This window comes from Leptosomus discolor, unplaced genomic scaffold (genome assembly GCF_034619465.1).
Source record: "Leptosomus discolor isolate bLepDis1 unplaced genomic scaffold, bLepDis1.hap2 HAP2_SCAFFOLD_133, whole genome shotgun sequence".
NCBI classification, from domain to species: Eukaryota; Metazoa; Chordata; class Aves; order Leptosomiformes; family Leptosomidae; genus Leptosomus; species Leptosomus discolor.
In genome coordinates this window covers 36,754-52,694 of record NW_028237773.1, presented here as the reverse complement: position 1 = coordinate 52,694, position 15,941 = coordinate 36,754, and the positions used below count along the sequence as shown (strand labels likewise).

The window sequence follows — 15,941 nt, the reverse complement described above, 5'->3', positions numbered from 1 at the left end:
AGAGATGGATGGTTGGAGGGACGTGTGGATGTTGATGCCCTGCGTGGTGGCCTCTCTGTTGCAGCCCCAGCCGAGCCGGAGGAGAAACCGCCATCGCCGCCGGTCCTGGGCGAGCTCACGGCCTCCCACGTCAGCCCCGACTCCGTCCAGCTGGAGTGGAGCGTCCGCGAGGGCACCTTTGACTCCTTCACGGTGCAGTACAGGGACGCCCAGGGGCAGCCCCAGGCGGTGCCCGTGGACGGTGGCTCGCGCACGGTGAGCGTGCCGGGGCTGTCGCCGTCCCGCCGCTACAAGTTCAACCTGTACGGGGTGTGGGGTCGGAAGCGCCTGGGCCCCGTCTCCACCGACGCCGTCACAGGTGAGGGGGGCTCTGGGCGCCATTGGTGCCCTGGGTACGGAGCAGGGCAGGGGCTGGTGCCGCGTCTGTCGTGATCCCTGCGGCCTTGTGGGAACTGGGAAGGTCTGTTGGGTGGTGCTTGTGTTGGAGGGACTGGAGCATGGGAAGCTGGAGGGAGGGAGGGAGGGATGGATGGATGGATGGGTGGATGGATGAAAAGTTGTTTTGGATGTGTTGAGGGAAGGCTGGTCAGATATCTCATTGGTTGCCTGAGGAGACGGATGTATGGAAGGCTTGATGGGGTTTTCAGTGCATCCACGGATGGATGGATGAACATTTGGATGAAGCAGCAAAGTTCCAACTACTGGGAAAGAGGAAACCTAACCCCCATATTTAGAAAGGGCAGAAGGCAGACCCGGGGAGTTACAGGCTGGTTGGTCTCCCCTGTGTGCCCAGCAAGATGGTGGAGCGGATCCTCCTGGAAACTGTGCCAGGGCACATGGAAATGAAGGAGGTGGTTGGTGAGAGCCAACATGGCTTCACCACGGGCAAATTGTGCCTGACTCATCTGGTGGCCTTCTATGATGGGGTTGCAGTGCTGGTGGATAAGGGCAAAGCAAGCAACATCATCTGCCTGGACTGGTGTGAGGCGTTTGACACCGTCCTGCATGGCATCCTGGTCTCTGAACTGGAGAGACGTGGATTTGGTGGATGGAGCCCTCGGTGGACCAGGACTTGGCTGGAGGGTTGCACTCAATGAGTCACGGTCAAGGGCTCGATGTCTGAGTGGAGACCAGTGGCGAGTGGCATTCCTCAAGGGTCGGTACTGGGACCAGCGCTGTCTAACACCTTTATTGGTGATAGGGACAGCGGCATCGAGCCCCCTCAGCAAGTTTGGTGATGGCACCAAGCTGTGTGGTGAGGTTGACACGCTGGAGGGAAGGGAGGCCATCCAGAGGGACCTGGAGAGGCTGGAGAGGTGGGCCCTGGCCAAGCTGATGGAGTTCAACAAGGCCAAGTACAGGGTCCTGCCCCTGGGTCGGGGCACTGCCAAGCCCAGGTACAGGCTGGGCGATGAGTGGGTGGAGAGCAGCCCTGGGGAGAAGGACTTGGGGGTGCTGGTGGGTGATAGGATGAACGTGAGCCAAGAGTGGGCGCTTGCAGCCCAGAAAGCCAATGGTGTCCTGGGCTGCGTCCAGAGCAGTGTGGCCAGCAGGTCCAGGGAGGGGATCCTGCCCCTCTGCTCTGCTCTGCTGAGACCCCCCCCCTTCAGTGCTGCCTCCAGCTCTGGGGGCCCCAGCACAACACAGACATGGAGCTGCTGGAGCGGGTCCAGAGGAGGGTGAAGATGCTCGGGGTGCTGGAGCAGCTCCCCTGTGAGGACAGGCTGAGAGAGCTGAGGGTGTTCAGGCTGGAGGAGAGAAGGCTCCGGGGAGACCTTAGAGGGGCTTCCAGTGCTGAAAGGGGGTGCAGGAGACGGGGGGGGGGGGGGGGGGGAAACACTTTTGATCAGGGAGTGTGGTGATGGGATGAGGGGTAATGGGTTCAAACTGAAGGAGGGGGGATTTAGATGAGATGTTGGGAAGAAGTTCTTCACTGTGAGGGTGGTGAGACCCTGGAAGAGGTTGCCCAGAGAAGCTGTGGCTGCCCCCTCCTTGGCAGTGCTCAAGGCCAGGTTGGATGGGGCTGGGAGTGACCTGGTCTGGTGGGAGGTGTCGCTGCCCATGACAGGGAGTTGGACTAGGCGGTCTTCAAGGTCCCTCCAGCCCAAACCACTCTGTGATTCTGTGATATGATTCTACGAGTCTGGGTGTTGCAGGGACTGAAAGGTGGTTTGGAGGGTTGGATGGGTGAATGGTTAGATGGGAGTATGGAAGGTGGGTGGATGGACACTGGGTGGATGTGTTGGATGTCTGTTTGGTCCGAGGAGTGGTGGGTGAGATGGTTTGGTGTTTGAGTGGAGGAATGGATTCAGGGAGGGATTGTTGGAGAACTTTGCATGGCAAGAGCTTTGTTGGAAACCTGGAGGGGTGGATTTTGTTGTGGCATGGACAGATGGATGTTTGGGTGGTTTGATGGATGTTTGGGTGGGTTGAGGCATGGATGGATGGAGGGATGGATGATCAGGGGATTGTGTGGCTGTGCTGTGGACTGGATGGTTGATTGGGTGGGTGGGTGGATGGATGGATACGTGGTAGCATGGAGAATGGAGGGAGCGTTGGATGAATTTTTAATTTATTGACTGGACGGATGGATGGTTGGAGGGATGTGTGGATGTTGATGCCCTGCGTGGTGGCCTCTCTGTTGCAGCCCCAGCCGAGCCAGAGGAGGAACCGCCATCGCCGCCGGTCCTGGGCGAGCTCAGGGCCTCCCACGTCAGCCCCGACTCCGTCCAGCTGGAGTGGAGCGTCCGCGAGGGCACCTTTGACTCCTTCACGGTGCAGTACAGGGACGCCCAGGGGCAGCCCCAGGCGGTGCCCGTGGACGGTGGCTCGCGCACGGTGAGCGTGCCGGGGCTGTCGCCGTCCCGCCGCTACAAGTTCAACCTGTACGGGGTGTGGGGTCGGAAGCGCCTGGGCCCCGTCTCCACCGACGCCATCACAGGTGAGGTGGGCTCTGGGCTCTCTCTGCACCCCGGGTTTGCAGTGGCAGAAGGTTGGGCAGGGCCGTGGTGGGTCACTTGGGTCACGTGGGAGTGGGCAACATCTCTTGGGTACTCATAAGGGTGTGAATGATGTGATGGGTGGGTGCAATTGGAAGTTTGGATAGGTGGATGGATAGACGGATGGCTGGAAGGATGGATGGCTGGAAGGATGGATGGCTGGAAGTTTGAATGGTTGGACGGATGGACGGATGGATGGATGGATGGATTTTTGGCTGTTTGGATGGATGGCTGGGAAAAAGTTTGGGTGGACTGGTTGATGGCTGGATAGAGGAATGGATGGAAGCACGGGCAGATGAAATTGTGGGAGGCCCCATGGATAATTGGAGCGTTTGAGGAAAGAGGGGATGGACGGGTGCCTGCTGGGGTAGCTGGGCTGACAGCGGATCAATGGATCGATGTGAGGGAGAAGGTTCATGGAGAGCTGATGGGTGACTGGGTGGAAGTCAGCATGAGTGGGTGGGAGTCGCGTGGATGGAGAGCTGGAGGGAAGGGTGGGTTTCTGTCTGTCTGGCATGTGCCTTGGCTGCCGAAGGGCTGCTGGGGTGGGTGAGTGGATGGGTGGACGGAGAGGGGAAGGAGTGGGCCATGGATGGAAGGGGGCTGACTGGGTAAGGTGGGTGCTGGGTGGGTGATTAGATGGCTGTAGGAGCAGGCAGATAGATGGATGGAGCAGATGGATGGATGGGTCGAAGGATGGGTGAAGATTTGTGTGAGTCTGGGTGTTGCAGGCATTGAAAGGTGGTTTGGAGGGTTGGATGGGTGAATGGTTTAGATGGGAGTATGGAAGGTGGGTGGATGGACACTGGGTGGGTGTGTTGGATGTCTGTTTGGTCGGAGGAGTGGTGGGTGAGATGTTTTGGTGTTTGAGTTGAGGAATGGATTCAGGGAGGGATTGTTGGAGAACTTTGCATGGCAAGAGCTTTGTTGGAAACCTGGAGGGGTGGATTTTGTTGTGGCATGGACAGATGGATATTTGGATGGTTTGATGGGTGTTTGGGTGGGTTGAGGCACGGATGGATGGAGGGATGGATGATCAGAGGATTGTGTGGCTGTGCTGCGGACTGGATGGTTGATTGGGTGAGTGGATGGATAGATGGATGTATTTAGGATGGATGGATGGATATGGGGATGGGTGGACATGTGGTGGCATGGAGAAAGAGGGAGGACTGGATGAATGATTGTTTAATTAATTAACTGGATGAACGGATGGATGGTTGGAGGGACGTGTGGATGTTGATGCCCTGCGTGGTGTCCTCTCTGTTGCAGCCCCAGCCGAGCCGGAGGAGGAACCGCCATCGCCGCCGGTCCTGGGCGAGCTCAGGGCCTCCCACGTCAGCCCCGACTCCGTCCAGCTGGAGTGGAGCGTCCGCGAGGGCACCTTTGACTCCTTCACGGTGCAGTACAGGGACGCCCAGGGGCAGCCCCAGGCGGTGCCCGTGGACGGTGGCTCGCGCACGGTGAGCGTGCCGGGGCTGTCGCCGTCCCGCCGCTACAAGTTCAACCTTTACGGGGTGTGGGGTCGGAAGCGCCTGGGCCCCATCTCCACCGACGCTGTCACAGGTGAGGGGGGCTCTGGGCTCTCTCTGCACCCCGGGTTTGCAGTGGCAGAAGGTTAGGGAGGGCCGTGGTTGGTCACTTGGGTGTCTTGTGTAATGGGGAGAGCTGTTGGGTGTGCTTTGGGATGGAATCTATGGATGGGGGCTTGGAAGGGTGGAGGGATGAAGGGATGGGTGAACAGGTGGACAGAAGGATGAGTAGAGGGATGGATGGGCAGGTGGGTGGATGAGCGGATGAGAGGTTGTGTCTAGTTTGTGGGCTGGATGTGTCATTGTGTGATGGTGTGGCCGCTGAGCTGGGTGGATGGATGGTGAGATGGGTGTTTGGGTGTGTTGATTGGAGGAATAAAGGTGCATGTGATAGGTTGTGTGTTGGAATGGAGGTGTTGATTGGAGGACTGCTGAATGGGAAAAGGTGATGGAGAGCTGAGGGATTCAGTGGACGGAGGGATAGAAAAGAGATGGACGAATTGGGGGAGGGATGTGTTTGATGTTTCTGCCCTGCTTTGTTTTGCTGGACGGCTGGAAGTTTGGAAGGGTGGAAGCTTGGGAATGACTGATTGCTTGAGGAGATGGATAGATGGAAGGATGGATGGATGATTCAAGGGATCCCTGGATGGAAGGATGGATGGATGGATGGATGGACGGGTGGATCAACGGGTGGCTTTTTGGATGGGTGGACTGGTTGCTGGCTGGATAGAGGAATGGACGGAAGCACGGGCGGATGGAAGTGTGGGAGGCTCCATGGATAATCGGAGCTTTTGAGGAAAGAGGGGATGGACGGGTTCCTGCTGGGGTAGCTGGGCTGATGACGGATCGATGTACTGATGTGAGGGAGAAGGTTCATGGAGAGCTGATGGGTGACTGGGTGGAAGGCAGCATGGGTGGGTGGGAGACGCGTGGATGGAGAGCTGGAGGGAAGGGTGGGTTTGTGTCTGTCTGGCATGTGCCTTGGCTGCTGAAGGGCTGCTGGGGTGGGTGAGTGGATGGGTGGACGGAGAGGGGGAGGAGTGGGAGGGGGAATGGTTGGGTGAGGCAAGGGCTGGTTGGACGATTACATATCTGTAGGGACAGGCCGATGGATGGATGGATGGATGGATGGATGGATGGATTGATGTGTGGAAGGATGGATGAGTTGGTGGGTGGGTGGATGGATGGATGTCTTTCCCCAGTGTGTCCTGCACAGTGCTGTCCCTGTTGCAGCCCCAGCCGAGCCGGAGGAGGAGCCGCCATCGCCGCCGGTCCTGGGCGAGCTCAGGGCCTCCCACGTCAGCCCCGACTCCATCCAGCTGGAGTGGAGCGTCCCCGAGGGCACCTTTGACTCCTTCACGGTGCAGTACAAGGACGCCCAGGGGCAGCCCCAGGCAGTGCCCGTGGACGGTGGCTCGCGCACGGTGAGCGTGCCGGGGCTGTCGCCGTCCCGCCGCTACAAGTTCAACCTGTACGGGGTGTGGGGTCGGAAGCGCCTGGGCCCCGTCTCCACCGACGCCGTCACAGGTGAGGGGGGCTCTGGGCTCTCTCTGCACCCCGGGTTTGCAGTGGCAGAAGGTTGGGCGGGGCGAATTTTCGACGATTGACTTGTTCGATGGGTGAACAGGTGGACAGAAGGATGAGTAGAGGGATGGATGGGCGGGTGGGTGGATGAGTGGATGAGAGGTTGGTGTTTGTGTCTAGTTTGTGGGCTGGATGTGTCATTGGGTGATGGTGTGGCCACCCAGCCGGGTGGATGGATGGTGAGATGGGTGTCTGGGTGTGTTGATTGGAGGAATAAAGGTGTGTCTGATAGGTTGCGTGTTGGAATGGAGATGTTGTTTCAAGGACCGCTGAATGGCGAAGGGTAATGGAGAGATGAGGAATTCAGTGTGCGGAGGGATGTCAAAGAGATGGATGGATTGATGGAGGGGCATGTGTGATGTTTCTGCCCTCCTTTGTTTTGCTGCATGGAAGGATGGAAAATGGAAGCTTGGGAAATGGCTAATTGACTGCTTGAGGAGATGGATGGATGGAAGGATGGATGGGTGGGTGTAAAATTGCTTGGGTGAACTGGTTGATGGTTAGATAGAGGAATGGATGGAAGCACGGGCGGATGGAAGCGTGGGAGGTCCGATGGGTAATTGGAGCGTTTAAGGAACGAGGGGATGGATGGGTGCTGCTGGCATAGCTGGGCTGACAATGGATTGATGGACCGATGTGAGGGAGAAGGTTCACGGAGAGCTGATGGGTGACTGGGTGGAAGGCAGCATGAGTAGGTGAGAGGCACATGGATGGAGAGCAGTTGGGAAGGGCAGGTTTCTGTCGGTCTGGCATGTGCATTGGCTGCCGAAGGGCTGCTGGGGTGGGTGAGTGGATGGGTGGACGGAGAGGAGGAGGAGTGGGCCATGGGTGGAAGGGGGCTGGCTGGGTGAAGCGAGTGCTGGGTAGGTGATTAGTTGGCTGTAGAGACAGGCAGATAGATGGATGGAGTGGATGGATGGATGGGTCGATGGATGGGTGAAGATTCGCGTGAGTCTGGGTGTTGCAGGGATTGAAAGGTGGTTTGGAGGGTTGGATGGGTGAATGGTTAGATGGGAGTATGGAAAGTGGGTGGATGGACACTAGGTGAGTGTGTTGGATGTGTGTTTAGTCCGAGGAGTGGTGGGTGAGATGTTTTGGTGTTTCAGTGGAGGAATGGATTCAGGGAGGGATTGTTGGAGAACTTTGCATGGCAAGAGCTTTGTTGGAAACCTGGAGGGGTGGATTTTGTTGTGGCATGGACAGATGGATATTTGGGTGGTTTAATGGGTGTTTGGGTGGGTTGAGGCACGGATGGATGGAGGGATGGATGATCAGAGGTCTGTGTGGCTGTGCTGCGGACTGGATGGTTGATTGGGTTGGTGGATGTATATAGGATGGATGGATGGATGGACATGTGGTGGCATGGAGAAAGAGGGAGGACTGGATGAATGATTGTTTAATTAATTAACTGGATGAAGGGATGGATGGTTGGAGGGACGTGTGGATGTTGATGCCCTGCGTGGTGTCCTCTCTGTTGCAGCCCCAGCCGAGCCGGAGGAGGAACCGCCATCGCCGCCGGTCCTGGGCGAGCTCAGGGCCTCCCACGTCAGCCCCGACTCCGTCCAGCTGGAGTGGAGCGTCCCCGAGGGCACCTTTGACTCCTTCACGGTGCAGTACAAGGACGCCCAGGGGCAGCCCCAGGCGGTGCCCGTGGACGGTGGCTCGCGCACGGTGAGCGTGCCGGGGCTGTCGCCGTCCCGCCGCTACAAGTTCAACCTGTACGGGGTGTGGGGTCGGAAGCGCCTGGGCCCCGTCTCCACCGACGCCGTCACAGGTGAGGGGGGCTCTGGGCTCTCTCTGCAGCCCGGGTTTGCAGTGGCAGAAGGGTTGGCACGGCCGTGGGGGGTCACTTGAGTCACGTGGGAACGGGCAACATCTCTTGGGTGCTGACAAGGGTGTGGATGATGGGATGGGTGGGTGTAATTGGAAGGTTGGATGGGTGGCTGGATAGATGGGTGGCTGGACGGATGGATGGATGGATGGTTCGATGGATGGATGGATGGATGGATGGATGGATGGATGGATGGATTTTTGGGTTTTTGGATAGGTGGCTGGAAAAACGTTTGGGTGGACCTGTTGATGGATGGATAGTGGAATGGATGGAATCACGGGCAGATGGAATAGTGGGAGGCCCCATGGATAATCGGAGCATTTTAGGAACGAGGGGATGGACAGGTTCCTGCTGGGGTAGCTGGGCTGATGACGGATCCATGGACCGATGTGAGGGAGAAGGTTCATGGAGAGCTGATAGGTGGGTGGGTGGGAGACACGTGGATGGGGAGCTGGAGGGAAGGGTGGGTTTCTGTCTGTCTGGCATGTGCATTGGCTCCCGAAGGGCTGCTGGGGTGGGTGAGTGGATGGGTGGACGGAGAGGGGAAGGAGTGGGCCATGGGTGGAAAGGGGCTGACTGGGTGAGGCGAGTGCTGGGTGGGTGATAGGCAGAGGGATGGATGGAGCGGATCGATGGATGGGTCGATGGATGGGTGAAGATTCGGATATGTCTGGGTGTTGCAGGGATTGAAAGGTGGTTTGGAGGGTTGGATGGGCAAATGGTTAGATGAGAGTATGGAAGGTGGGTGGATGGACACTGGGTGAGTGTGTTGGATGTGTGTTTAGTCCGAGGAGTGGTGGGTGAGATGTTTTGGTGTTTGAGTGGAGGAATGGATTCAGGGAGGGATTGTTGGAGAACTTTGCATGGCAAGAGCTTTGTTGGAAACCTGGAGGGGTGGATTTTGTTGTGGCATGGACAGATGGATATTTGGGTGGTTTGATGGGTGTTTGGGTGGGTTTAGGCATGGATGGATGGAGGGATGGATGATCAGAGGATTGTGTGGCTGTGCTGTGGACTGGTTGGTTGATTGGGTGGGTGGATGGATAGATGGCTGTATCTAGGATGGATGGATGGATGTATTTAGGATGGATGGATAGATGTGGGGATGGATGGACGTGTGGTGGTATGGAGAAAGAGGGAGGACTGGATGAATGATTGTTTTATTAATTAACTGGATGGACGGATGGATGGTTGGAGGGACGTGTGGATGTTGATGCCCTGCATGGTGTCCTCTCTGTTGCAGCCCCAGCCGAGCCGGAGGAGGAACCGCCATCGCCGCCGGTCCTGGGCGAGCTCAGGGCCTCCCACGTCAGCCCCGACTCCGTCCAGCTGGAGTGGAGCGTCCCTGAGGGCACCTTTGACTCCTTCACGGTGCAGTACAAGGACGCCCAGGGGCAGCCCCAGGCGGTGCCCGTGGACGGTGGCTCGCGCACGGTGAGCGTGCCGGGGCTGTCGCCGTCCCACCGCTACAAGTTCAACCTTTACGGGGTGTGGGGTCGGAAGCGCCTGGGCCCCATCTCCACCGACGCTGTCACAGGTGAGGGGGGCTCTGGGCTCTCTCTGCACCCCGGGTTTGCAGTGGCAGAAGGTTGGGGAGGGCCGTGGTGGGTCACTTGGGTGTCTTGTGTAATGGGGAGAGCTGTTGGGTGTGCTTTGGGATGGAATCTATGGATGGGGGCTTGGAAGGGTGGAGGGATGAAGGGATGGGTGAACAGGTGGATAGAAGGATGAGTAGAGGGATGGATGGGCAGGTGAGTGGATGAGCGGATGAGAGGTTGTGTCTAGTTTGTGGGCTGGATGTGTCATTGGGTGATGGTGTGGCCGATGAGCTGGGTGGATGGATGGTGAGATGGGTGTTTGGGTGTGTTGATTGGAGGAATAAAGGTGCATGTGATAGGTTGTGTGTTGGAATGGAGGTGTTGATTGGAGGATTGCTGAATGGGAAAAGGTGATGGAGAGCTGAGGGATTCAGTGGACGGAGGGATAGAAAAGAGATGGACGAATTGTTGGCGGGATGTGTTTGATGTTTCTGCCCTGCTTTGTTTTGCTGGACGGCTGGAAGTTTGGAAGGATGGAAGCTTGGGAATGACTGATTGCTTGAGGAGATGGATAGATGGAAGGATGGATGGGTGATTCAAGGGATCCCTGGATGGAAGGATGGATGGATGGATGGACGGGTGGATCAACGGGTGGCTTTTTGGATGGGTGGACTGGTTGCTGGCTGGATAGAGGAATGGACGGAAGCACGGGCGGATGGAAGTGTGGGAGGCTCCATGGATAATCGGAGATTTTGAGGAAAGAGGGGATGGACGGGTTCCTGCTGGGGTAGCTGGGCTGATGACGGATCGATGTACTGATGTGAGGGAGAAGTTTCATGGAGAGCTGATGGGTGACTGGGTGGAAGGCAGCATGGGTGGGTGGGAGACGCGTGGATGGAGAGCTGGAGGGAAGGGTGGGTTTGTGAATGTCTGGCATGTGCCTTGGCTGCTGAAGGGCTGCTGGGGTGGGTGAGTGGATGGGTGGACGGAGAGGGGGAGGAGTGGGAGGGGGAATGGTTGGGTGAGGCAAGGGCTGGTTGGACGATTACATATCTGTAGGGACAGGCCGATGGATGGATGGATGGATGGATGGATGGATGGATGGATGGATGGATTGATGTGTGGAAGGATGGATGAGTTGGTGGGTGGGTGGATGGATGGATGTCTTTCCCCAGTGTGTCCTGCACAGTGCTGTCCCTGTTGCAGCCCCAGCCGAGCCGGAGGAGGAGCCGCCATCGCCGCCGGTCCTGGGCGAGCTCAGGGCCTCCCACGTCAGCCCCGACTCCGTCCAGCTGGAGTGGAGCGTCCCCGAGGGCACCTTTGACTCCTTCACGGTGCAGTACAAGGACGCCCAGGGGCAGCCCCAGGCGGTGCCCGTGGACGGTGGCTCGCGCACGGTGAGCGTGCCGGGGCTGTCGCCGTCCCGCCGCTACAAGTTCAACCTGTACGGGGTGTGGGGTCGGAAGCGTCTGGGCCCCGTCTCCACCGACGCCGTCACAGGTGAGAGGGCTCTGGGCTCTCTCTGCACCCCGGGTTTGCAGTGGCAGAAGGTTGGGGAGGGCCGTGGTGGGTCACTTGGGTGTGAGCATTCCAGGAGCAATGGATGGAGGAGTGCAGGGAAGAATGGTTGATTGGATGGGAGGAAATATGGATGGTTGGATGGATAAATAGAGAGAGAGAGAAGGTTGCACGGGGAGACAGAGCAAGGGATTGGTGTGTGGATGAAAGGGATGACGAAGACAGGGATGAATGAATGGATGACGACATGGGTGACGATACCCAGCGTTACTGGGCAGAGAGATGGTTTGTTGGGGTGTTTGGTTGAGGGTTGGGTGATTCGGTGGATGACTGGAGACCCGACGGTGAGGGGAAGGGTGCCTGCGTGGATGTGTGGGAGGCTGCTGGGTAGAAGAGTGTTAGGGATGGTTGGAAGGAGAGGTGGGTGGGTGCTTGGGCGGCCAGATACCTGGAGGGGGGATTTCTTGAGTGGATGGATGGATGGACAGAGGAGTGTTTGGGTAGAAAATGGATGGATGGGTGGATGCACTGACATGGACGTGGTGGCACAACAGAGAAGGAATCAAAGGGACAATGGCTGGATGGAATGAAGGACGGAAAATAAGTCGGAGTGTGTCTGGTTGAGGCAGGCTGTCAGCTGGGTGGGTAATCAGGTGGACGGAGTGCTGGGGAGATGGGGATGGACAGGGCTGTAAGTTTGGGAGGATGATGGGTTGAAGGGTTAAGGCTGGATGGATGGACAGGAGGGAGTATGGCTGAGTGAGGGGCTAAACGGGGCGATGAGGAGTTGAACGGCTGGATGGAGGGGACTATGGCTGGACAGAACAAAGGATGGACACTTTGATGTTTGTAACCTGCGTGGTGTCCTCTCTGTTGCAGCCCCAGCCGAGCCAGAGGAGGAACCGCCATTGCCGCCGGTCCTGGGCGAGCTCAGGGCCTCCCACGTCAGCCCCGACTCCGTCCAGCTGGAGTGGAGCGTCCGCGAGGGCACCTTTGACTCCTTCACGGTGCAGTACAGGGACCCCCAGGGGCAGCCCCAGGCGGTGCCCGTGGACGGTGGCTCGCGCACGGTGAGCGTTCCGGGGCTGTCGCCATCCCGCCGCTACAAGTTCAACCTGTACGGGGTGTGGGGTCGGAAGCGCCTGGGCCCCGTCTCCACCGACGCCGTCACAGGTGAGGGGGGCTCTGGGCTCTCTCTGCACCCCGGGTTTGCAGTGGCAGAAGGTTGGGGAGGGCCGTGGTGGGTCACTTGTTTGTCTTGGGAAACGGGAAGACCTGTTGGGTGTGATGTGGGGCTGGATCATGGATGGGTGCTTGGAAGGTTGGAAGGATGAGGGGACGGGTGGGTGGGTGCATATTTGGATGGGTAGACGAATGGATAAATTGTGGGCTGGGGCCCTCATTGCAAGAAGGACATTGAGGTTCTGGAGCGTATCCAGAGAAGGGCAACGAAGGTGGTGAAGGGCCTGGAGACCAGGTCTGATGGGCAGCGGCTGAGGGAACTGGGGTGCCCGGGGAGGTGGTGGGGTCACCATCCCAGGAGGTAATGAAATGACGAGTAGATGAGGTGCTACGGGACATGCTTTAGTGGTGGGCTGGGCACTGCTGGGCTAATGATTGGACTTGATGATCTCCAAGTTCTTTCCCAACCACGATGATTCCGTGATGCCATGGTTGAATGTGTGTTTGGTTTGTGGGCTGGATATGTGATTGGGTGGTTGTGTGTCCAGAGAGTTGGATGAGAGCGGGAATCGTTGGACGATGGGTGGTGGGACTGTTGGTTGGATGAGTGTTTGTCTGGAGGGAGAAAGGAGCCTCTGTTTGGTTGGATGGTTGAATGGAGGTGTGGATTCAAGGAGTGAAATATGGAGAGATCGGAGAGACAAATGGTTGGATGGATGGATGGTTGTGTGAGTGGGTGATTGGGTAGCTGACGGTGGGAGGTTGGTGATTAGGTTGATTTTAAGGACAGATGGTTGAAGAGATGGCTGCCTGGGTCTCTGAGTGTTTTGGTGGTAGGATGGGTGGTAAGAAGGACGGATTGAAGGAGCAATGGATGGAGGAGTTCAGGGAAGAGTGGTTGATTGAATGGGTGGAAGCATAGGTGGTTGGATGGAGAAATGTAGGGAGAGAGAAGGTTGCACAGGGAGGCAGAGCAAGGGATTGGTGTGTGGATGAAAGGGATGACGAAGACATGGATGAATGAATGGATGACAACATGGGTGACCAAACCCAACGTTACTGGGCAGAGAGATGGTTTGTTGGGGTGTTTGGTTGAGGGTTGGGTGATTCGGTGGATGACTGGAGACCCGACGGTGAGGGGAAGGTTGCCTGCGTGGATGTGTGGGAGGCTGCTGGGTAGAAGAGTGTTAGGGTTGGTTGGAAGGAAAGGTGGGTGGGTGCTTGGGCGGCCAGATACCTGGAGGGGGGATTTCTTGAGTGGACGGACAGATGGACAGAGGATTGGTTGGGTAGATAATGGGTGGGTGGACGGGTGGATGCACTCACAGAAAACATGATGGCGCAATGCACCGAGAATGGGAGGGACAATTACTGGATGGAATGAAGGACGGAATATAAGTCGGAGTGTGTCTGGTTGAGGCAGGCTCTTAGCTGGGTGGGCAATCAGGTGGCTGGAGTGGTGGGGAGATGGGGATGGACAGGGCTGTATGTTTGGGAGGATGATGGGTTGAAGGGTTAAGGCTGGATGGATGGACAGGAGGGAGTATGGCTGAGTGAGGGGATAAACGGGGTGGTGATGAGTTGAATGGCTGGATGGAGGGTACTATGGCTGGACAGAACAAAGGATGGACCCTTTTGCTGGGAATGAGTTGAATGGATGGAGGGAAGACACTATGGCTGGGAGGTTGATGTGTTGAAAGCGTTAGAGATGGCTGGAAGGAGGTGTGGGTGGGTGCTTGGGTGGCCTGATACCTGGAGGGGGGATTTACTGAGTGGCTGTATGGACGGACGGATGGTTGGAAGGACGTGTGGATGTTGATGCCCTGCATGGTGTCCTCTCTGTTGCAGCCCCAGCCGAGCCGGAGGAGGAACCGCCATCGCCGCCGGTCCTGGGCGAGCTCAGGGCCTCCCACGTCAGCCCCGACTCCATCCAGCTGGAGTGGAGCGTCCCCGAGGGCACCTTTGACTCCTTCACGGTGCAGTACAAGGACGCCCAGGGGCAGCCCCAGGCGGTGCCTGTAGACGGTGATTCGCGCACGGTGAGCGTGCCGGGGCTGTCGCCGTCCCGCCGCTACAAGTTCAACCTGTACGGGGTGTGGGGTCGGAAGCGCCTGGGCCCCGTCTCCACCGACGCTGTCACAGGTGAGGGAGGCTCTGGGCTCTCTCTGCACCCCAGGTTTGCAGTGGCAGAAGGTTGGGGAGGGCTGTGGTGGGTCACTTGGGTGTCTTGTGTAATGGGGAGAGCTGTTGGGGGTGCTTTGGGATGGAATCTATGGATGGGGGCTTGGAAGGGTGGGGGGATGAAGGGATGGGTGAACAGGTGGACAGAAGGATGAGTAGAGGGATGGATGGGCAGGTGGGTGGATGAGCAGATGAGAGGTTGTGTCTAGTTTGTGGGCTGGATGTGTCATTGGGTGATGGTGTGGCCGCTGAGCTGGGTGGATGGATGGCGAGATGGGTGTTTGGGTGTGTTGATTGGAGGAATAAAGGTGTGTCTGATAGGTTGTGTGTTGGAATGGAGGTGTTGATTGGAGGACTGCTGAATGGGAAAAGGTGATGGAGAGCTGAGGGATTCAGTGGACGGAGGGATAGAAAAGAGATGGACGAATTGTTGGCGGGATGTGTTTGATGTTTCAGCCCCGCTTTGTTTTGCTGCATGGCTGGAAGTTTGGAAGGATGGAAGGATGGAAGCATGGGAATGACTGATTGATTGCTTGAGGAGATGGATGGATGGATGGATGAATGGATGGATGGATGGATGAGTGAATCAGGGGATCCCTGGATGGATGGATGGATGGATGGTCGGACGGATGGACGGATGGATGGATGGATGGAATGATGGACGGGTGGATGGACGGGTGGATCAACGGGTGGATTGACGGGTGGATATTTGGATGGAATGGATGGAAGCATGGACGGATGGAAGTGTGGGAGGCCCCATGGATAATCGGAGCATTTGAGGAAAGAGGGGATGGACGGGTTCCTGCTGGGGTAGCTGGGCTGATGACGGATCGATGGACCGATGTGAGGGAGAATGGTCATGGAGAGTTGATGGGTGACTGGGTGGAAGGCAGCATGGGTGGGTGGGAGACGCGTGGATGGAGAGCTGGAGGGAAGGGTGGGTTTGTGTCTGTCTGGCATGTGCATTGTCTGCCGAAGGGCTGCTGGGGTGGGTGAGTGGGTGGGTGGACGGAGAGGGGAAGGAGTGGGCCATGGGTGGAATGGGGCTGTCTGGGTGAGGCAAGTGCTGGATGGGCGATTAGATGGCTGTAGGGACAGGCAGATAGATGGATGGAGTGGATGGATGGATGGGTCGATGGATGGGTGAAGATTTGTGTGAGTCTGGGTGATGCAGGGATTGAAAGGTGGTTTGGAGGGCTGGATGAGCTGCTGATTAGATGGGAGTATGGAAGGTGGGTGGATGGACACTGGGTGGGGGTGTTGGATGTGTGTTTGTTCCAAGGAGTGGTGGGTGAGATGTTTTGGTGCTTGAGTGGAGGAATGGATTCAGGGAGGGATTGTTGGAGAAATTTCATGGCAAGAGCTTTGTTGGAAACCTGGAAGGATGGATTTTGTTGTGGCATGGACAGATGGATGTTTGGGTGGTTTGATGGGTGTTTGGGTGGGTTGAGGCACGGATGGATGGAGGGATGGATGATCAGAGGTCTGTGTGGCTGTGCTGCGGACTGGTTGGTTGATTGGGTGGGTGGATGGGTAGATGGATGTATTTAGGATAAATGGATGGATATGGGGATGGGTG

The 15,941-nt window shown here is 57.5% G+C and overlaps 1 protein-coding gene across 1 annotated transcript in view; it reads left to right on the top strand.

Annotated features, from left to right (window-relative positions):
* The window catches only part of TNXB (tenascin XB), a 67,077-nt gene that overhangs the window by 16,924 nt on the left and 34,212 nt on the right, over window positions 1–15,941 (top strand). Inside the window, exons 14-22 of the mRNA XM_086480971.1 lie at window positions 65–358; window positions 2,648–2,941; window positions 4,269–4,562; window positions 5,762–6,055; window positions 7,593–7,886; window positions 9,187–9,480; window positions 10,688–10,981; window positions 11,879–12,223; window positions 14,030–14,323. Of these exons, the coding sequence (XP_086337097.1) occupies window positions 65–358; window positions 2,648–2,941; window positions 4,269–4,562; window positions 5,762–6,055; window positions 7,593–7,886; window positions 9,187–9,480; window positions 10,688–10,981; window positions 11,879–12,223; window positions 14,030–14,323 (2,697 nt within the window). The remainder of the gene's footprint in view (window positions 1–64; window positions 359–2,647; window positions 2,942–4,268; window positions 4,563–5,761; window positions 6,056–7,592; window positions 7,887–9,186; window positions 9,481–10,687; window positions 10,982–11,878; window positions 12,224–14,029; window positions 14,324–15,941) is intronic.